The sequence below is a fragment of the Prionailurus viverrinus genome, chromosome B1 (genome assembly GCF_022837055.1).
Source record: "Prionailurus viverrinus isolate Anna chromosome B1, UM_Priviv_1.0, whole genome shotgun sequence".
NCBI classification, from domain to species: domain Eukaryota; kingdom Metazoa; phylum Chordata; class Mammalia; order Carnivora; family Felidae; genus Prionailurus; species Prionailurus viverrinus.
Window position 1 is genome coordinate 52,435,605 of NC_062564.1, and position 23,350 is coordinate 52,458,954.

The window sequence follows — 23,350 nt, forward strand, 5'->3', positions numbered from 1 at the left end:
AGAGTTTTTGTCCTTAAGTTTATTTCATCTGATGTAATTTGTCCTCCTTAGCTCTCTCTGGGTTACTATTTGTATGAAAAATCTTTTTTCTTCCTTTTACTTTCAGTCTGTTTGCGTCTTTTGTAGACAATATATAGTTGGATCATGTTTTAAAATCCATTCTGCCAATCTCTGCATCTTGATTGGAGAATTTACTTCATTTATATTTAAAGTGATTACTGAAAAGGAATGGCTATTTCTGCCAGTTTGATATTTGTGTTCTGTTTATTTTATACTCTTTTGTTCTTCATCTCCTCCATTACTTGCCTTCCTTTGTGTTTAATTGATACCTTATAGTATACTATTGTGATTCCCTTCTTGTTTCCTTTTGTGTATATTAAAACAGTTTTTTGGGTTTTTTTTTTTACTGGTTACCAGGTGGATTTCAGTTAACATCCTAAATTTATAACAATCTACTTGACTACAAACTTAGCTTCAGTAAGCATATGGCATACAAAACTTTGCTCTTCTATAGCTCCACTCCTCTATGTGTTTTTATCCCAAGTTATATTCTTATATATGCCCATTAACATGGATTTATTATTATTTTTATCCATTTGTCTTTTAAATTATGTAGGAAATAAAAAGAGGAGTTACAAATCAAAAATACAATAACTTTTATTCTTTCCTATGTAATTATCTTTGCCGAATTGTATGTTCACATGGCTTGGAGTTACTGTCTAGTGTCCTTTCATTTTAGCTTGAAGGATTCCTTTTTGCATTTTTCCTGCAAAGCAAGTCTTCTAGCAATGATCTCCCTCAGTTTTTATCTTATTGCCAGATGTGGAATTCTTCGTAGGTAGTTTGGTTTTCTTTTAGCACTTTAAAAATGTTATTGCCCTCCCTTCTGGCCTCCATGGTTTCTGATGAGAAACCTGTTCTGGAGGGATCATGTAGGATCCCTGTATTTGAGAAGTTGCTTTTCTCTTGCTGCTTTCAAGATTCTCTGTCTGGCTTTGACAATTTGATTATGGTGTGTCTCAGTATGGGCAGTGAGTTGCTTTTATCCTTCTTGGAGCCTGTTGAGCTTCTTAAATATGTAGATTTGTGTCTTTTATCAAGTTTGGGGAATTTTCAGTCCTTAATATTTGCATGTGTGTGTGTGGTTCTTTTTGTTTGTGTTTTTCCCCCGTTTGTGTTGAGGTATAAATGACAAATTGACCATGAATTCTTTATATATTCTTTTGTTCCCTTTCTCTCTTCTGTCTCTGGGACTCCCATTATGCGTATGTTGGTATATTGCTTAGGCTCTGTTCATTTTTCTTTATTCTTTTTTTGTTCTTCTCAGAGTGGGGAATTTTTGTTGACCTGTCTTCAAATTTGTTTATACCTGTGCCTGCTCAAATCTGTAATTAAAACCCATCTAGTGCGTTTTTTTTTTTTTTTAATTTCAGATATTATACTTTTCAGTTTCAGAATTTCTGTTTGGTACTATAATTTTGTCTATTGATATAGTCTAGGTTTTGAGACCTTGTTCTCCTGGTTTCCTTTAGTTCTTTGTCCTAGTTTGTTTTGTTTTGTTTTGTTTAGCTCTTTGAGCATATTTCAGACAGTTGATTTAAAATCTAGTAAAACCCAAGTCTGTGCTTTCTCAGGAACAGTTTCTGTTCATTTTTTCCTATGAATGGGCCATACTTTCTAAGGTTTCTTTTTGCATTATTTGTAATTTTAAATCTGGACATTTAAAATATTATAATGTGGCTCTCTGGAAATCAGATTCTTCCCACTCCTCAGCATTTGTATTTATTGCTTGCTGTGGGCTGTAGCTGTTTATTTGGTCATTTCTGGGTTTTTAAAAATAGAATTTGCTGTCAAGGTAGCTAACACAGTGTGCTCTTGGTTTTGGGGGTAGATTCCCATGATTCATCGCTTTATTTAGTCATTTTCTAAACTATATTGTAAAGTGTATTTTTTTTTTCATGTGTGGTTTCTGAAGTATCTGTTCTTTTAGTTTGTGTTCATCTAGTGTTTGACAGCAATTTTCTTGAGTGCCAAGAACCAAAAGAGAGAGATGAAAAGAGGGAGGGAAAAGAGAAAGGGAAAACCACTCAAGACAAAGGAAAAATCCTTTTGCAGTCTTTGCAGATGGGCTTTGTGCTGGAATATTTCTTCAGTGCTTAAGCTTCAGCCTTCACTTCCGGCTCTCACTGAGCCTTGAGATCAGCCAGAACCAAAATCTTGGGATCTTCTTCGGCCCTTTCGAGCAGGTTTCCTGCATTGGGCATGCGTGTGGCTTTCTGAATTCCTCAGTATACATGGGCACCTTTGAATACTCTGGTTTTCCAAAGAATCTTATTCCCTAGGCTTTTGGTGCTCTGATGTTTCCTTCACCCATCATCTTTTCCCCTAGAAGACTGTAGGTTGCCCGCTCATCTCATGTTTTCTAAGAATTCCATCACCTTTCCGCCCACGGTGATTTCCAAGTTAGACATGACAAAGACAAGTCCTAACCCTTGGATAAGTTAGAACAGAGAGACACAATTCTTTGTGAATAAGGACTGCTGTGTTCCCTCTGGAGCCGGGACCAGGGTCCCATACTGAGAGCATGGGCTGCCCTCTTCAAGACCTCCAGGAGCTAGGAAATGGGTGAGGCAAGAGCAAATAAAAATGCCATAAAGCTTTGTGATTGTTTTTAAGTCCCCTTTTCCTTGATTCTTCATTTGCTTGTGTGCTATAAACTTTGACTATTTCTGAGAAGTCTGACAAAGTAGGGGTTTTTTTTTTAATTTTTTTTTTTTTTAATGTTTATTTTTGAGAGAGAGGTAGACAGAGTGTGAGGCAGGGAGGGGCAGAGAGAGAGGGAAACAGAATCCAAAGCAGGCTCGAGGCTCTGAGCTGTCAGCACAGAGCCCGATGCAGGGCTTGAATCCACAAACCGTGAGATCATGACATGAGCCGAAGTTGGATGCTTAACCAACTGAGCCACCCAGGTGCTCCTGACAAAGTAGGTTTTAACAGTTTCTGCTTGCATTTTCAATGTTCCTGTGGAGGGATGGGCATTTGGAGCTGCCTACTCTGCCATTTTTTCTGGCATCACTCTTCATTTTTGAAGTAATAGTCTTTATCTTGCAGCACTTTGAACATGCCATACCTGCTTTCTGGCCTCGTGGTTTCTGATAAGTCAGCCACTATTTTCATTGAGGGTCCCTTGTACATAATGGATCATTTTTCTCTGCTTTTACAATTCTCTTTTTCTTTGGCTTTTGACAGTTTGACGTTGATGTGTCCTAGTGTGGAACACTTTGAATTTATCCCACTTGGAGTTCCTTGATCTTTTAGGGTATGTAGATAATGTTTTCATCACACTTGAGACATTTTTAATTTTTTTTTAACGTTTATTTTTGAGAGAGAGAGAGAGTGAGAGAGACAGAATACGAGCAGGGGCAAGGCAGAGAGACAAGGGAGACACAGAATCCAAAGCAGGCTTCAGGCTCCAAACTGTCAGTACAGAGCCTGATGCAGAGCTCGAACTCATGAACAGCAAGATCATGACCTGAGCCAAAGTCGGATGAGCCACTCAGGCTCCCTGAGAAGTTTTTAGACATTATTTTCCAAACGTTTGTTCTCCCTTTTTCTCTTCTCCTTCTGGAACTCCCATTATGCATATGTTGGTATATTTGGTGCTATTCCATGGGTTTGGAGATTCTTTAAAATTTTCTTCAATTTTTCTTTCTTTTCCTCAGAAATTAATAATCTCAATTGACCTATCTTCAAATTCCAGCTTACATCTACTGTTGACCTCCTATGGTCATTTCTTCATTTCAGTTATACTTTCAAATCAGGGTTTCTGTTTGGTTCTTCTTTATAATTTTTACTTCTTTACTGATATTGTCCATTTGGTATAGCATTATTATCATACTTTAACTTTTCAGGCATTTTTCTTTAGCTCTTTGAACATATTTATGATAGATGATGTAAAGTCTTTGTCTGGTAAGTTCAATATGTCCTTCCTCATCCAAGGGACAATTTCTTTTGACTGCCTTTTTTTTTTTTTACCCCTGAGTATGGGCCATGCATTCCTGTTTCTTTATGTGCGTTATAATTTGTTTTTTGGAAAACCGATGTTTTAGATAATATGGCAAATCTGGAAATTAGATCTTCCACCCTCTGAATGAATAACTCATTCACCCTTTGCTGAGGGGCCCTATGTGTGTGTTAGGCATGACTTAAACTCTCAGGTGGTTTACAACTCTGCTTTAGCCTTCAGCTTGTACAGGGCCCCAGGTTCAGCCAGAGGAGAAAGACTGGGGCTATCTCAAGCATTTTCTGGGCATGTGCACACCCGTTTAAATTCCCAGCAATATGTCAGAGCTTCACATAGCCCCCTCCCCACCTCACCCCCATCCCCTGTTGCCCATGGACATCTCATTCCCCAAATCTTACTTTTACGATTTTTCCCAGGCTCTTATTTGCCCCAGTTGTTATGGCAGCCTCAAGCAGCTGTGATGTTAGTTTCTGCTCATTATTTTTGACAAACACCCTGGGGAATAGGGTTTTTCCCTCCAAGAAAACTGTGAGTCAAGTCAGATAACAAAATACTCTGCAAAGGAGGCTTTGCCAGGGAGCTATAAGATGCATCAAATAGTGACCGTGCTCTGGGGGTGGTATTTTTTTTTTTAATTTTTTTAACGTTTTTTATTTATTTTTGAGACAGAGAGAGACAGAGCATGAATGGGGGAGGGGCAGAGAGAGAGGGAGACACAGAATCAGAAGCAGGCTCCAGGCTCTGAGCCATCAGCCCAGAGCCTGACGCAGGGCTCGAACTCACGGACCGCAAGATTGTGACCTGAGCTGAAGTCGGACGCTTAACCGACTGAGCCACCCAGGCGCCCCTGGGAGTGGTATTTTTTGAGGAGCTCCAAACTTGGCCTGCCCTTCCGATGGCTACAAGGCTACTGCAGAGCTGGGGAAAGGGTGTTGGCATTGACCAAGTTAAAATGCCACAAATCCTGCTGTTCTTTCAGAGTCTCATTAGTTTTTCTTGAATGAGTATTCCTCAGATTGTCCCAAGCCTTTTGTTAATTCCCAGAGTTTTAAAAGTAATTAATTTTGACCATTTTTGCCACTGTTTTCATGACTTTTTAGAGAAGATATACAGAGATCCTCACTACCATTCCTGAAGTCCCACACCCAAACGCAACATTTTAAAATATACTCCGAGAAACTTGAGGGACTTTTCTTTTTCACTGCCATCAGCCCCTTCCTCATTCTCTCCAACGTACTTTAAAAGGAAAAAGTTCAGGACTTGAAGTTAGGAGATTTGAGTTTGAATCTCCACCATACCACCTACTAACCATGTGACTTCTCTGAATCTATTTCTGTTAATGTTAAAGGCAAAAATTAATCTCTGCCAGACTGGGTTATAGGGAGGTTCAAATAGCACACATGTGAAAATTCCTAGCATACCTTTCACAAAATAGGCATTTAAAAAATGTCAGTTCATTCATTCATTCCTCCTTCAGTCTTCTATCACCTGCTTAGACATGAGCCCAAAGCTTACCACTGATTTACTGTGCTCTTTGTCACCTGATGCTTAAAAAAAAGGAAAGAGAATTGGTAACCTTTAGCAGTTGGGAGTCAGCATGTGAAATGAAATGTATTTACAGTTTCTTTGATAGACACTAATACCAAGCAATGTTAAAAGGTATTACACCAAAAAGGATTCGTGGTCAGGAATACTTTTTAAATGCTGAGCAAGGGGCATGTGGGTGGCTCAGGTCATGATCTCCTGGTTTGTTAAATTCAAGCCACACATTAGGCTTGCTGCTGTCAGCGCAGAGCCGGCTTCAGATCCTCTGAAGGGGCACTTGTGTGGGCATGCTTGCTGTCTGTCAAAAAGAAACAAACAAAATGCTGAACAAAACAGGGGCACCTGGGTGACTCGGTTGATCCTCCAATTCTTGATTTCAGCTCAGATCATGATCCTAGGCTCATGGGATTGAGCCCTGCATCTGGCTCCACACAGCATGGGGCCTGCTTAAGATTTTCTTGGGATGCCTAGGTGGCTCAGTTGGTTAAGCATCAACTTTGGCTCAGGTCATGATCTCACAGTTTGTGGGTTTGAGCCCCACATTGGGCTCTGTGCTGACAGCTCAGAGCCTGGAGCCTGCTTCGGATTCTGTGTCTCCCTCTCTCTCTGCCCCTCCTCCACTCGTGCTCTGTCTTCCCCTGTCTCAAAAATAAATAAACATTTTAAAAAATCTTGAAAAAAAAAAAGATTTTCTCTCCCTTTGTCTCTTTCTGCCTCCCCTCCTCTGCCCCTCTCCCCTGCTTGCACAGTCTCTCTGAAATAAAAAATAATTTTTTATAAAAATGCTGAGTTAAATAATAATTAAAATAAAATTAAAAAGAACTGAACAAACAAAGTCGTATGTCAAGGCTTTGATGTTTTATTTTGGTTTTGGCCTGTTTTTTAGGGGATTAAAAATTACATCCCAATAATCATCACAAAGGCAATTCTTTTTATGGCACTTAATGTTTTAGAAATCTAATATCTTCCACCATTTCTTTTTTTAAATTTTTTTAATTTTTGAGAGCTAGACAGAGCACGAGAGACCTGAGCTGAAGTCGGACACTTAACCGACTGAGCCACCCAGGCGCCCCTCTCCTGCCATTTCTTAAAACATGTTTGACTCAGCCCTGGACTATACTCTGATGGGGCAAGGAAGAGAATTGATGATTTACATAGATAAATTTGGGGAATGTGGCATAATGTAGTCCCCTCTCAGAGAGTCACAAAATAATTATTAAAAGCTTTAAGACACTTCAATAAAGCAATGTACGTAACTTTAATTCAGCATTTATTAGTTAGTTTTTAAAGTTTACCTATTTTAAGGGAGAGGAAAGAGAATCCCCAGCAGGCTCCACACTGCCGGTGCATAGCCCCACATGGGGCTCAGTCTACTGAACCATGAGATCATGACCTGAGTTAGCCAGATCAGTGGGATGCTTAACCACTTAAACGACTGAATCACCCCGGCGCCCCTTTAATTCAGCATTTAAATTAAGTTATACGTTTGACTATGGATTTCTTTTTGGAATTATACTTACTAACATCCTTCAGAACTAGCTTTTAATAAAGGGATCACAAATGCATTTAATCTCACATTCTGATTGCCATTTGGTAGATCCTACCAGTAGGGCTGATTGAGAAGGATTCTAAAGCTGTATGGGGTGGGCTCAGGTGGAAAAAGTTCAGTGATTGGTTAGGGCTGGGGGGCAGGGCCAAACCACTTTCTGCAGGAGCAACTGGTGCAGTGGTTTCCTATTCTCGCCATGCCTGGTTCCGGGGGACATAGTACGGGACTTGCTATCCTAGCAGTTAAGTTCCAGCACATGGGTTCTGGGATTATGTGGATTGTTTTTATTGCTGGCATAAAAAGGATGCACATAATTAACTTGTGTGAACCTTGTAAATGACCAAGTAGTTTCAGAGACAAAACCAATCTTATAGTAAAACTTCAATAGGATCCTGTGAAAATTGAATGTACTATCTTTTCGCTTAATGTAAGGTTTTGACCACAAATTATCTTCCAGTTGTTATTAAAATTTATTTTTCAAAAAATGTACCAGTTTATTTTCCATCCCTGTGAGTTTATTCTGTGATAAAAGAGTGTTACAGAACTTCAGGGTTATTATGAAGCTGTTCATTGTATATAAATGTAGATTAAATCTGTATTTGTATTTACACAAGACACATCTTTATTTTTAATCTTTGACAGTCCATGTATATTTTATGTACATGTAATTTATTTGTCCTAAAATCTCAGTGTCTAAAATTTTTAAGTTTTGAGATTTGACTCAACCTCTGTTTGTAGTATGTCTGTAATCTGTTCTTTGTATTCTAGACTTGTCAAAACCCAAAAAGGAGGGTTAGTTTTATATTTAGCTATTTTAAATTAAAACACAATGCCAGATGCAATAAAGGGCTTTTGGGTATAGTAATGTTCTGCTTAACACCATACCTGACATGACCAGATTCTGGTTTTATCCTTTTGGCTGGCTTTGAGAGCCTGTGGAATAGTTTTGTTGTTATTGAGAGTTGTAATGTTGGTTGAACTTTCTGACAAATATTTTTATTTTAAAGTTTATTTACTTATTTGAGAGAGACAGAGACAGCACGAGTGGGGGAGGGGCACAGTGAGAGAGAGAGAGAGAGAGAGAGAGGGAGAGAGAGAGAGTGTGGGAGAATCCCAAGCAGGCTCTGATGCCAACACAGAGCCCGGCACAGGACTTGAACCCACAAAACCTCGAGATCATGACTTGAGCCGAATCAGCCACTCAATGGACTGAGCCACCCAGGCATCCCACAAATATTTTTATTTTGCAACATTTTATTCCTCTGTTAAAAGTCCTGTGTTCTGCCTTCTAACACACGTAGAGAAGCACTTGTCCTATTAGGAGCATTTAATAGTGGTGGTTATAATTTAACTGCTTTAATGGCAGTTTTCTTCCTTAATCAGATGTAAGTTAAAGCTGCAGCAGAAAACGATGTCTCTGTGGTCCTGGGTCAATCGGCCCAGTGAACTGAGTAAATTCACCAATCCTCTCTTTGAAGCCAACAACCTCGTCATCTGGCCTTCAGTTGCTCCGCAGAGTCTTCAGCTATGGGAAGGTAAGCTGTGCATCCTTTGTAAATTTATCAGTAGCCAAGGATCCTCTGTGAACATGCTGTTGTTTGTATTTGAAGATGGTAGGTGGTGGACCTGACCCTCAAACCTGTGTGTTATTGCTGTTTTTTCTCAATGTGGGGAATGGTTCTCTCTTTCATATCCATGATCTGGTCACACTTTTTTTGTTCAGTCCCCATTTCAGACATTAACGGTGATAATTCAATGGGTACTGCTGTTTATGTTGGTTATTTTCCCCAGATAGAAAGATACATTTCTATTTTTTTTTTTTTTTAAATTTTTTTTCAACATTTATTTATTTTTTGGGACAGAGAGAGACAGAGCATGAACGGGGGAGGGGCAGAGAGAGAGGGAGACACAGAATCGGAAGCAGGTTCCAGGCTCTGAGCCATCAGCCCAGAGCCCGACGCGGGGCTCGAACTCACAGACCGCGAGATCGTGACCTGGCTGAAGTCGGACGCTCAACCGACTGCGCCACCCAGGCGCCCCTACATTTCTATTTTTAATTGTGATTATAAATTTACCAACTTAACCATGTTTAGGTATACAATTCAGTCTTGCCAAGTATATTTATACTGTTGTGAAACAGGTCTCCAGAACTTTTCATCTTGTAAATCTGAAACTCTCTACTCACTAAACAACTTCCCATTGTTCCACTCTGCAGCCCCTGGTTAACTACCATTCTGCTTTCTGTGTTGAGTTTGACCACTCCAGGTACCCCATATGAGTGGGATCATACAGTATTTGTTTTTTTGTGATTGACTTCTTTCCCTTCACATCATGTCCTCAGATTCATCCATGTTGTAGCATATGAGAGGACTTCCTTCTTTCTAAGGTTGAATAGTTTTCCATTGTATATGTAGACCACATTTTGCTTACCCGTTTATACTTTGATGGGCAGCTGGCTTGCTTTCATCTTTTGGCACATAGGTGCGCAAATACCTCTTCAAGATCCTGCTTTTGATTCTTTTGGGTGTGTACCCAGAAGTGGAATTGCTGGATCATATGAGAATTCTATGTTTAATTTTTTAAGGAACCTCTGTACTGTTTTCCATAACAGCTGTACCGTTTTACATTCCACCAACAGTGCACAAGCGTTCCAGTGTCTCTACATCCTTGCCACCACTTCGTGTATTTTTGGTTTTCTCCCCCCTTTGGTAGTGGCCAGTCTGATGGGTAATGAGGGAAAGTATGTTATTTTTTGTCTGAGAGAGTTGGTAGGTAGCTGGGACAGGAATAAATTATAAGCTCCAAGAAGATGGTTTCTATTTCCTTTATTAAGCAGCCATTAGGATAGGTTCTTCTGTTGAAGGGTTAATTAGCTAGTCATTCTAGTAAGGTTCTATAAAATACTAAAGCTGCTTCTTAAAAATATAACCAAAATCTATCTAGACTATATTAGCTATCCATTAAACAAAGACTATAAAATACCATTTCTTTTTAATCATCTTGAAGGTAGTAATGCATCTTTATTCATCTTTGTATTAAACAGCACAGAGCCTACACAGAGGAATGGTAGCTGTTTGGTAATTGAACTGAATTACCATACATGTCAGTTAACTATACCACGTTTTCATATGTTATGCCCACAGGGCAAATCCATGTGTGGGAAACTGCCTTTTGTGTGCAAAAAGGCCTCAGATCATTTTGCTCTCTCAGTTTGGGACTGAGTCTGTTTCTGTCACTTCTTTCAATGTCAGCCCTCAGGTCTTGTTCCTCTTGGCATATCTGTCATTAGCTGCTTCCTTCCTCCTCAATTTATGCTTCTAATCTTATCTGTTGAGGTGTCCCCAAGTTAGAATTGTGGGGAAAGTATCCTCAGATAGTCTGCAGATTCTCTGAGCCTGAGCTTTGGTGCTTTGGGAATTTTGGGCTGTTCAGAACTTCTCTTTGCTTACTTTCTTGGTTGTTGTAGATAGTCACAGGTGCAGGATAAAGTGATTTCTTTGTTAAAGATTTCTGGGACAATTTACCTAGAAGCCACTGTCATGTCTAATAACTGAAGTGAGAGACTGGCTACTTGGGAGAAAAGCCACTTTTTGGAATTGAATGGCCTGAAGGACAGTTTAACTTGTTTACTAGTTACAATGAGTAAACCTCATGGAGAGTTTAGAAATTAAGAGACTGGCGGAAATCTTTGTTGTTACATGAATAAATTCCTACTGCTCCATAAAGAACAGAGTTTCCATATGTGTTTAGTGCCTCAGCTTAGAACTGGAAGAAATTTTGTTAGGGAAAATCTTCCCACAGTAGGTATTTGGATTGTATAATGAGACTACTCTTTGACCTTAAAATGTCTCTCTCCTGTTTATATTTACATCATAGTTAACCATTAATTTAAGGTAATTCCTGGGTTGAAGAACAGGATTTTAAATACAGGTTCATATAACAGAAAAATCAACAAAGGAGATAGTTTTTAAGCTATGTTTCTATTTTCCCTTTCTGATAAAGAGTAGCATTTGGACATACAGGATTTAAGGCCCTGGCAGTTTGGTTTGTAAAAAGTGTTTTAAAGAAACATAAAACCTTTGTGAACTTACCAGCTACTGACGTGTTGCTGCCTGGAAAGTTTCTGTACCTCCTTATTTGACTATCTTTAAGCCATTATGTTGGGCTGATATAGTTAACGTAGATCTATACAGAGGAGAAAATGTCTCCTTTTAGTCTATAATAAAAGGATAATTATTAATGGGGGAAAGAAGACTTGCCTGTAGAATTGGAAGACCACCTCTTAAGAGACAGGCAGGGAGAGCATTATTTTTTCTATCCTTTTCTTTAATTGGAGTGTAGTTGACATATATTAATTTCAGGTATACAACACAGTGATTCAACATTATGTATGTTACAAAGTGATAACCACAATAAGTCTAGCTACAACCTGTCATCAAAGGCATTACACTATTATTAACTATGTTTCCTCTGCTATACGTTGCATCCCTGTCTTATTTATACCTAGAAGTTTGTGCCTTTTAATCCCCTTCCCCTGTTTTGTCCGTCGCCCCACCTCCCTCCCCTCTGGCAACCATCAGACCATTCTCTGTATCTGGGAGTCTGTTTCTGTTTTATTTTGTTTGTTTTGTTTCTGTTGTTCAGATTCCACAAATAAATGAAATTCTATGGTATTTATCATTCTCTACTTGACTTATTTCACCTGGCATAATACCCTCCAAGTCCATCTATGTTGTTTCAAATAGCAAGATGTCATTCATTTGTATGGCTGGGTAATATTCCATTGTGTATGTATACCACATCTTCTCTATTCATTCATCTATCGATGGACACTTAGGTGGCTTCCATATCTTGGCTATTGTAAATAATGCTGCAGTGAGCATAAGGGATGCATATATCTGTTCGATTTGTGTGTGCATTTTCTTTGGATAAATACCTAGAAGTGGAAATGCTAGGTCATATGGTAGTTCAATTTTTAATTTTTTGAGGAACCTCCATACTGTTTTCCATAGTGGCTATACAATTTTGCATTTTCACTTGCAGTGCATGAAGGTTCCTTTTTCTCCGCATCCTTGCCAACAGTTGTTATTGCTTGTCTTTTTGATAATAGCCATTCTGACAAGTGTGAGCTGATTTCTGATTGTGGTTTTGATTTGCATTTTACCCTGATAATTAGCGATGTTAAGCATTTTCTCGTGTGTCTCTTGGCCCATCTGTATGCCTTCTTTGGAGAAATATCTATTCAAGTTGTCTGCCAGTTTTTTAATTAGATTGTTTTTTTTTTTATTTTGAGTTACAGGATTCTGTTATTTCTTTTGGACGTTAACCCCTTATCATTTCTATCATTTGCAAATATCTTCTCCCATTCATTAGTTTGTGTTTTGTTGATGCTTCCCTTTACTGTGCAAAAGCTTTTTAGTCTGATGTAGTCCTATTGTTCATTTTTGCTTTGTTAGCCTTTGCCTGAGGAGACATATTCAAAAAGTTATTGCTAAAACTGATGTCAAATAGCATACTGCCTATGCTTTCTTTCAGGAGTTTTATGGGTTCTGTTCTTACATTTAAATCTTTAGTTCATTTTGAGTTTATTTTTGTATATGATGTAAGAAAGTGATCCAGTATCGTTTTGCATGTAGTTGTCCAGTTTTCCCAGCATTAATCATTTATTGAAGAGACTGTCTTTTCCCCATTGTATATTCTTACCTCCTTTGTTCAAGATTAATTGACCATCTAAGTGTGGGTTTATATCTAGAATTCTTTTTTTTTTAAATTTTTTTAATGTTTATTTATTTTTGAGAGAGTGAGAGAGAGACAGAGCACGAGTTGGGGGGAGGGGCAGAGAGACACAGAATCTGAAGCATGCTCCGAGCAGTCAGCACAGAGCCCGATGCGGGGCTCAAACTCACAGTGAGATCATGACCTGAGCCGAAGTCAGATGCCCAACCAACTGAGCCACCCAGGCACCCCTCTGGACTCTATTCTGATCTATATAGATCTGTGTATCTGTTTTTGTGTTGTTAGCCTACTGTTCTGATTACCGTAGCTTTGTGTAGTATAGGTTGGAATCAGGGAGGATGATACCTCCAGCTTTGTTCTTTTCTCAAGATTTCTTTGGCTATTTGGAGTCTTTTGTGGTTCCATATAATTTTAGGATTGTTTCATGTCTGTGAAGAATGCCTTTTGGTAGGGATTATATTGAATTTGTAAATTGCTTTGGGTAGTATGGACATTTTGACAATATTCTTCAATCCATGAACATGGTATGTGCTTCTATTTATTTGCGTTTTCTTCATTTTATTTCATTAATGTCTTACAGTTTTCAGAGTACAGGTCTTTTACCTCCTCAGTGCAAGATCTTCCTCCTATCCCTAGGTACTTTTTTTAATGCAACTATAAATGGAATTGTTTTCTTAATTTCTGATAGTTCATTCTTAGTATACAAAAATGCAGATTTATGTGTTAATTTTATATCCTTTAACTTTACTGAATTTATTAGTTTTAATAGTTTTTTTGGTGGAGTCTTTAGGGTTTTTTATATATAGTATCAGGCCATCTGCAAATAGTGGCAGTTTTATTACTTCTTTTCCTGTTTGGAAGCCTTTTCTTTTACTTGTCCGATTTCTCTGGCTAGGATCTCCAATATTGTGTTGAAGTGGTAAGCCTCCTTGTCTGTGAGCTAGAGGAAAAGCTTTCAACGTTTCCTTGTTGTATATAGTGTTAGCTGTTGGTTTGTCATTTATGGCCTCTATATCCATTTTGTTGTGAGTTATCATAAATGGATGTCGAATTTAATAAAATGCTTTGTCTGCATCTGTTGGGATGATCATTATTTTTATCCTATTTGTTAATGTGCCGTAATGTGTTGATTGATTTCTGGATATTGAACCATCCTGGCATCGCTGGAATAAATCCCACTTGATTGTGGCATAAGATGCTTTTAATGTATTTTGAATTCAGTTTGCTAAAATTTCATTCAGGATTTTTGCATCTATGTTCATCAGGGTTATTGACCTATAATTTTCTTTTTTTGTGTTGTGTTTGGTTTTGGTATCAAGGGTAATGCTGGCCTCATAGAATGAGTTTGGAAGCATCCCTTTCTTTCAAGTTTTTGGAATGGTTTGAGAAAAATAAGTATTAACACTTCTTTAAATGTTTGGTAGAATTTACCTCTGAAGCCATCTGATCCTGAACTTTTGTTTGTTGGGAAGTTTAGGTTTTTAAATAACAGTGTGTGTAGTTTTGCTGTTACCGTAACCGTCATTTTCCCAGTGAAAGCGATTTTATACATGTATGAGGTCCTACAGGTCTGAGTAAAGTTCTATAATTGAATAAAAAATTTATATTGTGAAACTGTAAAGTTTATGGCATTGTAAATTATCAGCTTATTTTCCTGAATATATCAGAAAATGGTATTGTAAAATCATAATTTTATGGGGGGGTTGAAGAATGAATGATTATGTACATAGAAATAGTGATGTTTTAAATAGTGTATTTAGTTATACTCTTTCAGTACGCCAATATTTCTGCTTATTTCAGAGTATAGTAAAATAGATGTGAACTGTAAAAAAAAAAAAAAAAAAGAAGAAGAAAAGTAAAGAGAAAAGAATGTATAATGCATGGAATAATGTCAATGTTAATTCACCATGTGTATCTTTTTCCCTTCTGTCTTCCTTTCCTGGAATTCAATAGGTATTTTCCTACGTTGGAACAGATCCTCCAAGTATCTGGATGAAGCATATGAAGAAATGGTTAACATCATTGAATATAACAAGGAATTACAAGCAAAAGTAAATATCCTTAGGAGGCAGTTGGCAGAACTGGAAACTGAGGACAAGATGCAGGAGAGTCCGTGAAAGATCTCCCTACGACCTACGTAAGGACCTTCCTGGACCTGTATCCACCTCTCTTTCCTTTGGCCCTTCAGTTCACTTTTACACAGTAGCCTTGAACTTAAGGCTTTAGATGTGAGAACCCTCTAAATGTAGTGGATTTCTCAATACTTTATGAGTGAAATATACTGTAATTACTCATGTTTCATGTGGCCTGTTAGGCCTCTTTACTTTGGGAGCAGAAAGGAGGTGCTAGTCATTTTATTTTATGTGAAACAGGTGACCTATTTAATGCCATTTGCGTTATATGCCATTTATTCTTCTGTGTCTACTTTCCAAACACTGCTCTAGACTGGTCAAGAATATGATTAATCTCTTTAGGAAATATTTGGTAGTTTTAAAAAAGATTAGACTTTTAAACACTCCAAATATAGAAATATTTTTCAAAACTGAAATGGTTGAAAAACCAAGAATTTTGTGATTAACATGCCATTTCCAATACCTTTGCCCTTCTCTTTAAAATAGCTTTGGATTAACAAAGCTGAATTCATTCTCATTCTGGTTTGTCAAGAAAGGAAAATCTGAATATTTATTCAAGGTAAATTATTTTTGCAAGGGTTATAGGTTTAATCCTCTGATATTTACGTTAAGAAGTAAATTTTAACAGTAGACCGTAAAAGTATGTGCAATATAGAAACAAAGTAGGAATTTGTTACTGATATGGTATTGTTACTGTTGAATTGATTTTTCAGGTTTTTGAGAATACATAATAAAGTGCATATCAAATGCTGGATATCGTATTAAACCATCATTTAGGGTAGATGTTAATTTGTTATAATTAAGCTACAAATACAGTTTCCTTAAACCAGAGATGCACTGCCCTTGTCTGAAATTCTTATTGCACTGGTTTATGTATCTGTGTTTGTTAAGTTTTATTGTGTCTTATTTTTAAGTATTCTGAGAGTTTACTAAGTTTAAAACTTTCATGTTGGCTTGAGCCTTTTGAACATTTATCTGGATTCTGCTGATTTGTCCATTATATGTTAGGCAAATCTACTTGAAGTGGAGGTGAAAGTTTATGAACATGACAAAGCTATGTTTTAAACTTCAGAAACAGATTGAAATGTTTCAATGTTATGACCGTATGCTATGCTAGTTCATGCCTGCTACTCTTAAAGTCTGTGGTTCAGTTCTTTCTATATACATTTGTTTTGTGACACTGTTCATTTTAACAAATACTATGAATTCTAGTTTTCCATTAAAAGGATAGTTGAAGAATAATGTTTAATACTATTTCCACCCCATCTGTATATAACCATTTCAGTGTAAAGCACACCAAAACTGAACCCTGCTTTAGAGCTGTGTATTAAGCTAAAAATATAATTTTAAAAAATCACCTCTAGCATCATCTATGGCCACATTCAGAAGCCTTAGAAAGTAGCAAAATACTTTCTATCTCCAGTTGCCCAAGCTTCATCTTTTTTTTCTGTTTTCTCAGACTTGTAGCAAAAGGCTTGGAAAACCATGCGTATCAGAACTCTCTTTTGGTATATTTGCCTGCCTTCTCCTCCAATCCCATATTTATTCTCTTATTTTCTTGGCTATAGTTATGAGTCTCCAGGCATGAAAGCGCTCGCAAAAAGGCTAAGGCAAGGAGGAAAGGAAATCATGCTCTCAGTATCTCTGTATTGTACAAAATGTTTATATTAATACTTTAAAAGAGGAAATATCCTGGCTTTTTTATCACCCCTCAAAATTGCTCTCTGCATTTGTTCATGCAGCTGACCTTTTTGTTTTCTCCTATTTTTGTCTCAAGAGTAGATATGAAGGAGCCTTTTTCTTCTCAGCTAACAAATCCATAAGGGAAAACATTTAGAGAGTTTTCTTTTTTAAGTGATTCTTTAGAAGTGACTGCCACTGATGATATTGATTGGCCATAGGGCTTCTGTGGGTGGAAGTTTTTATTAGGCTTGATCATGGAGAAATTGTATGCCATCGATTTATACCTGTCTTCCTGATGAACGTTTTATTTGTGAGCCAGAGTCCAATAATAGAATAGTGTTTCAATTTCTTTTTTTTTTTTTCTTATTGAGACAACAAGCTGTTTGGACAAGTTTGCATTTTAGTACTAATTTATAATTAAGGGTTGTAACCTTCAGTTCCATTTATAGGTCATAAAAACAAACTTTGGTATCCATTTTCAAAGGGGACATCTAATGCAAATATTAGGATTTTCCCAAACTCAAGAACCATGTCAAAAGTACATTATCAATATAATTTAAAGAGGGGTTTTAGTAATACTATGAAGTTACTCATCCCTTGCATGAGAAGAATATATACAGTGGATATACTCATGAGAAAATACTTACTAAACATTAAGTTTGGAGAATCATCTTTGATAAACGTGGCTTTAAAAACTTTAATGAAGGGGCTCCTGGGTGGCTCACTAGGTAAGTGTCCTACTTTGGCTCAGGTCATGATCTTGTGGTTCATGAGTTCAAGCCCTGCATCAGGCTTTGTGGTGACAGCTCAGAGCCTGGAGCCTGCTGCAGATTCTGTCTCCCTCTCTCTCTGCCACTCCCCTGCTCGCGCGTGCGCTCTCTCTCTCTCTCTCTCAAAAATAACATAAAAAAAAAAAAAAAAAAACCTTTAATAAAGAGAGTGGTGGCAGAATTAGCAAACAAATTGCCCCACAGGAGCCAGTAATAATCAAGTGAGATATAATCAAGTTTATGTATATTAAGCATACTATAAATGAATGCATAGTAAAGCCTGGCTTACATTTTTGGGATGCAAATGAAGGTCCTACAAAGAATATTCTAAAAATACAAAAGATTACTAAAGTCCTCTGTCAGCAATACAAGGATCTTTAGATTTTAAATTAACAATTTTTGTAGAAATCAGAAGAACATAGTGGGTTGTTAAGACTTTGAAACTTTTTGGGTGGTAAGACTTTTCAGTAATTAATTGATCAGAATTTTTCATTCTGTTTTTATTAAATGGGAACAAAAGCAGAAATTATAAAATTTAGCAGGATTAAAACACTTATAAATGGATGTTACTTCTAAGAAAAATTAGGCTTTGAAGCAAGAGTTCAGAGTGATTTTGGGGAAAACTTTGGAAGACAACAGATTAGGATCATTTCAGATCTCATATGGGTAATTTAAAAGCTTTTCTTTGAACTCTGAATCCTGATTTAAAGAGGTGATATGTCATTGCTTTTCATTTTAAAGGATGAAATTTAGCGATATTTTAGTCTTTGATTCACTCATTATTTATGTTACATTAAAAAATCAGTGTCATGGAAAAGATCTGACCAGTAGTTATCTCTTAAAGTGAAAAATAGAAGGAACATTTTGCTGCATTTAAAAAAATCTGCTTAAAGATGTAACTCTTGGGACGCCTGGGTGGCTCAGTCCATTAAGTGTCCGACTTTGGCTCAGGTCATGATCTCACGGTTCATGAGTTCATGAGTTTGAGCCCTGCGTCGGGCTCTGTGCTGACAGCTCGGAGCCTGGAACCTGCTTCAGATTCTGTGTCTCCCTCTCTCTCCACCCCTCCCCTGCTCATGCTTTCTTTCTCGAAAGAAAGAAAGAAAGAAAGAAAGAGAAAGAAAGAAAAAGAAAGAAAGAAAGAAAAAAAGAACAAAAGAAAGATGTAACTCTTGTAGTTAATCTGGTTTGGGGATTAGCTATTTTATTATTATTATTATTTGTTTAATGTTTATTTAGTTTTGAGAGAGAGTGAGAGAGAGAGACTGAGTGCGAGCAGGGGAGGGGCAGAGAGAGAGAGGGAGACACAGAACCTGAAACAGTCTCCAGGCTCTGAGCTGTCAGCACAGAGCCTGACCCGGGGCTCTAATTCGAGATTGGCAAGATCATGACCTGAGCTGAAGTTGGATGCTTAACCAACTGAGCCACCCAGGTGCCCCCAGGATTAGCTATTTTAATTGTCAGGTTTTTTAAAAAAATTTTTAATGTTTATTTAGTTTTGAGAGAGAGAGAGAGAGAGACAGAGCATGAGTGGAGAGGGGTAGAGAGAGAGGGGTACATAGAATCAGAAGCAGGCTCCAGGCTCTGAGCTGTCAGCACAGAGCCTGATGCAGGTTTTGAACTCATGAGCATTGAGATCATGACCTGAGCTGAAGTTGGATGCTCAGGTGACTGAGCCACCCAGGCGCCCCTTATTGTCAGTCTTAACCAGGTCATCCATCAGGTTACTTATTACCAGACCCCAACCTGAGGCAAAATTTTGGTATTTAGCCATATCCAGATTTAATGAGTGAAAACTAAGAGGGTGTTATGAGCACCCTTATCAGAAGTTATTTCCTGGACAAAAAAAAAATCGGCAAATTTTAGAATAGTAGATCCCCTGTTCTGGCAGCACTGAAATTTACCAGAGGATGAAGTCATTCAGTACATCTGGTACAGGTTTATGCTATACCTCAAGATAACATAGATAAATTATTTATTCTTTGACATGGGTTAGATCTTTTCCCCTCTCTGGAGCTGATATGCTAACTTATTACCAGATAGTATTTTTATGTAATTCACCATCTTAAAAAACATTTAAAGACTGATTTCTCCATTAATATTTATTCTCAGATGACACGAAATGCTAATTTTCTTACAGTATCAGTTTTCTGATTTTTTTTTTCCTTGAATAAAACTACTGTTACTCAGTCTTTATGATCTAGTGTCCACCACATCTTCTTCTTTGAAATCAATGGCTGGGAAGAGACCCTATGAAACTGTAGGATGAGGTTTTAGAAAGTTTGAACTTAACTAAATTCCCCTTTAAGAAAGTACCATTTTTGAACTACATTGTAGAACTATAGTTTGTGTAGTGAAAGATAGTGGGGCTCACTGTAGACACTACATTGTCGTGAAAAATAATTCCTGGAGCTTACGGACTTCTAGAACCATTTTGTCTAGCCATCTATGAGTATACAGATGAACTGTGTTGGTAATTTGTAATAAAAGCAAGTTGTGCCACACTGCCTGTGTCTTTCTGCCCAAGACATTTGTCATTTGTTTCACTTTTAAAGTGCACATATCTTTGGAGACGTGGATTATTCTACACGAATACACCCTGAGTTCTGTTGCTTCAAATCCTTATAGATCTATCACCATCTACACTAAAAATGTTGTACTTGCACAATTTAATTACATAAAAAAAGAATATGTATTTCTTCAATAGCCAGGTATTTGGATTGTATTCTTGATATATTTGAATGTGACTCTTGGATTTAAGTGCACTATGATTCATGTCTTACACAATAAAATTGCACTGTATGGCAAATATGTCTATAATGTATGCTTTGCTAAAACCTCTGAGTGCTGTAATGTACAGGTTTCTATTATGTGAACCATGTCTACATATAGTCTTAGGGAAAAAATATAAACTTTTTAAAGTCTCTGTAACATTTTAATATTGTTTGTAATGTTCCCTATGTAGTAAGTTCACTTATGTCCTAAAACTGGAATCATCCATCGTGAGTTGGCCGCTTTGTCAAGCTTGGTTTACTTAATCATGAAACAGTCTTGTTGAACATGGTACCGTTATCTTAGTATGTAAGATTTGTGCGGTGTGCTCTCTGCCTCAGAGGACTGTTGCACAGATGCTAGTTTAAATGTCTATAGACAATGGTAATAAAATTTGAATATATTCAAATGCTGGTAAATTAAACCTATAGGCTGACTTTAATTTTTTTCCAAATATTCGTGAAGGTTTTGGCAGTGTCTCAGTTAAAAGTGCTATGTCTAGACCTTATATTTTGAAAAAATTCAGATCCACAAAAACAGTTGCAAAACAGTACAATGATCTCCCATATATGGTTCACCTAAATTGAATAATTAACAATTTTCACATTTAACTTGGCACTCCTAATTATGTGAGTGTGTATGTTATTACTGTTATTTTGCTGAAATATTTGAGGGTAAGCTGTAGACATCATGACCTTTCTACATAAATGTTTCAGAGGTGTCTCTCAAGATTTAGGTGTATGTCTTATTCTGTTTACCTAGTTTGTATTGATATGAATAAATCAGTAAAGAAAAAGAGAAATCTCTCTGTTAGAATAGATTGCCAGCTAGGAGATATAGGAAGAATGACAAAATTAGAAAGTCACTATCTTGCAGGCATCGCAGTAATAATTGATCTAGGTGGTCATCATCTGTGGGTGCTAAAATTGGCAGGTGAGTTTGTGAGGAAAAGCATATAGTCCCAAAGTGTCTTTCCATAAAACACTTACTAGTTAGAAAGGGGGAAAATAATATGTGGAGAACCTGAAATCCTTGTGGACTCTTTGCTGGGAATGTCAAATGGTAGAGCCACTATGGAAAACAGTATTAGCAATTCCTCAAAAAACTAAAAACAGAATTACCATATACAGCTACCCCACTTCTGGGTATATATCCAAAAGAATCTAAAATAAGAGATATGTGGACACCTATATTCATCGTAGTGATATTCACAATAGCCAAGTAACCCAAATACCTATATCTATCAGTGGATAAACAGATAAAGAAAATATGATATATACATATAATGTAATATTCAGTGTTTAAAAAGGAGTTTCTGTTACATGCTACATCATGGCTGGAACTTGTTTTTATTACATTTTTATTATATTTCATTTAGAAATAAGCCAGTCGTAAAAAGACAAATGTAAGATTTCAATTATGTAAGGTATCTACAGCAGTCAAATTTGTAGAAACAGAAAGGAGAATGGTGGTTGCCATAGGCTGGATGGAAGGGGAAATAAGGAGTTACTGTTCAATGGTATAGAGTTTCAGTTTTGCGAAATAAAAAAATTCAGTATTGTTAAGTATATTCACGTTGTAGAAATTCACAATTTGGATATACTTAATACTGAACTGTACACTTAAAAATGGTTAATATGGTAAATTTTATGTTATTTTAAAAATGTATAATGAAATAACATGACTTTAATATACCTACTTTCCAGTTTACAAATATTTTTAAACTATTGCAATGTTCGGAATAAAATCACTGAAAATGCATATACAGTGATATTAACAAATTGATGGAATAGGCAGATCTAACCTTGTATCCTCACACAGAAACGTCCAAAAACAAGTTCAGATCCAAGCTTGTCAGAACTCTGGAAAAGAGTCAAAGGTTTGTAGCAACAAAGCAAATGCTGAATAAATTAAAAGATGACATGAAAACTCGGGAAAATTTGTAGCATTTTACATGCCACTGTCCCACCCCATCTCCAGCACAGTGGCAGTCTTGAAATAGGGCCAGCCTATGTTAACCATCGTGGACCCTGGTATCCGGTTCTGAAGAGAGCAGAGTACACTTGAGTCAAAAATACACTTAAGTCTGCTGTAACCTGTCTAGAGGATACCTGAAGGGCTAACAACGTATTCATCTCTCTTTTACCTAACTCAGAACTCAGGCTGAAAGGCAGTGGGGCTTTGATCCAAAATACTGTAAGGAGAACTAACAACCAGCAAACACCTGGGGCAAAATATAGTCAAGATATGTAACAGTCAAGATACTTAAGGCCTGATAGGAAAAGCTGGGGAAGATTCTTTGGGAAATCAAGACATTCAAAAGAACTTGTATACATACCTAAACGAAGATGCATGTTGAGAAAAGTATTAAGATGCTAAGTTTTCACTTACAAGTGATCCCTAGGGTCAGTGCAAGACTAGTGTTGGAGGAGGGCCACAACACAGAACAGATATGCAAAGACTGGAAGAGGGATTTTTTTTTGGTTTGTTTTCAGTTGTTTTTTTAAGCTCTTAGCATTCCAAGAAATCTCTGCCAAAACATTAAGCTAACAGGAGCTGAAGGAACAGAGACCTCAGTGGCCACACATGACAAGGAATACAGTTCTTGCAAAAATAGTTTGGGAAAGTAACAAAACAAATAGACTATTACAACCTTAAATAATAATAAAACAAAAAGCCCCTAGCAAACTCTGGGGAAGGGTAAGAATCTAATTTCCAGTGACCACATTATAACATTTAATTTTTAACAATAACAGTAAAAAAAAATCTCAAGGCATGCAAAAAAATAAAACCTAAAAAAAAAAAAAATGGAAAGTATGACCCATTCAAAGTAACAAGTTTTACAAAATTTAACAAAATAGTCTCCCTGAAAAATTCCAGACATTGGAGTAACTAGAAAAAGATATTAAAATCACTGTCCTAAATAGGCTTAAAGAGCTAAAGGAAAAAATGACAAAGAACTGAAGGAAATCCAGAAAATGTATGAACATAATGCAAATACCAATAAAAAGATAGAAATTATAAAAAGGAACCAAACAAATTCTTGAGCTGAAAAGTACAAGTGAAATGAAAAATTCACTAGCAGGAGTCAACAAATTATTTGCTCAGGCAGAAGAAAGAATCAGCTAACTTAAAGATT

At 37.0% G+C, this 23,350-nt stretch overlaps 1 protein-coding gene across 1 annotated transcript in view; it reads left to right on the forward strand.

Moving 5' to 3' along the window:
* Window positions 1–15,758, forward strand: part of MTMR9 (myotubularin related protein 9) — a 53,487-nt gene extending 37,729 nt beyond the window's left edge. The window contains exons 9-10 of the mRNA XM_047856989.1: window positions 8,502–8,653; window positions 14,808–15,758. Of these exons, the coding sequence (XP_047712945.1) occupies window positions 8,502–8,653; window positions 14,808–14,971 (316 nt within the window). The 3' untranslated portion in view covers window positions 14,972–15,758. The remainder of the gene's footprint in view (window positions 1–8,501; window positions 8,654–14,807) is intronic.
* Window positions 15,759–23,350: the final 7,592 nt, after the last annotated feature.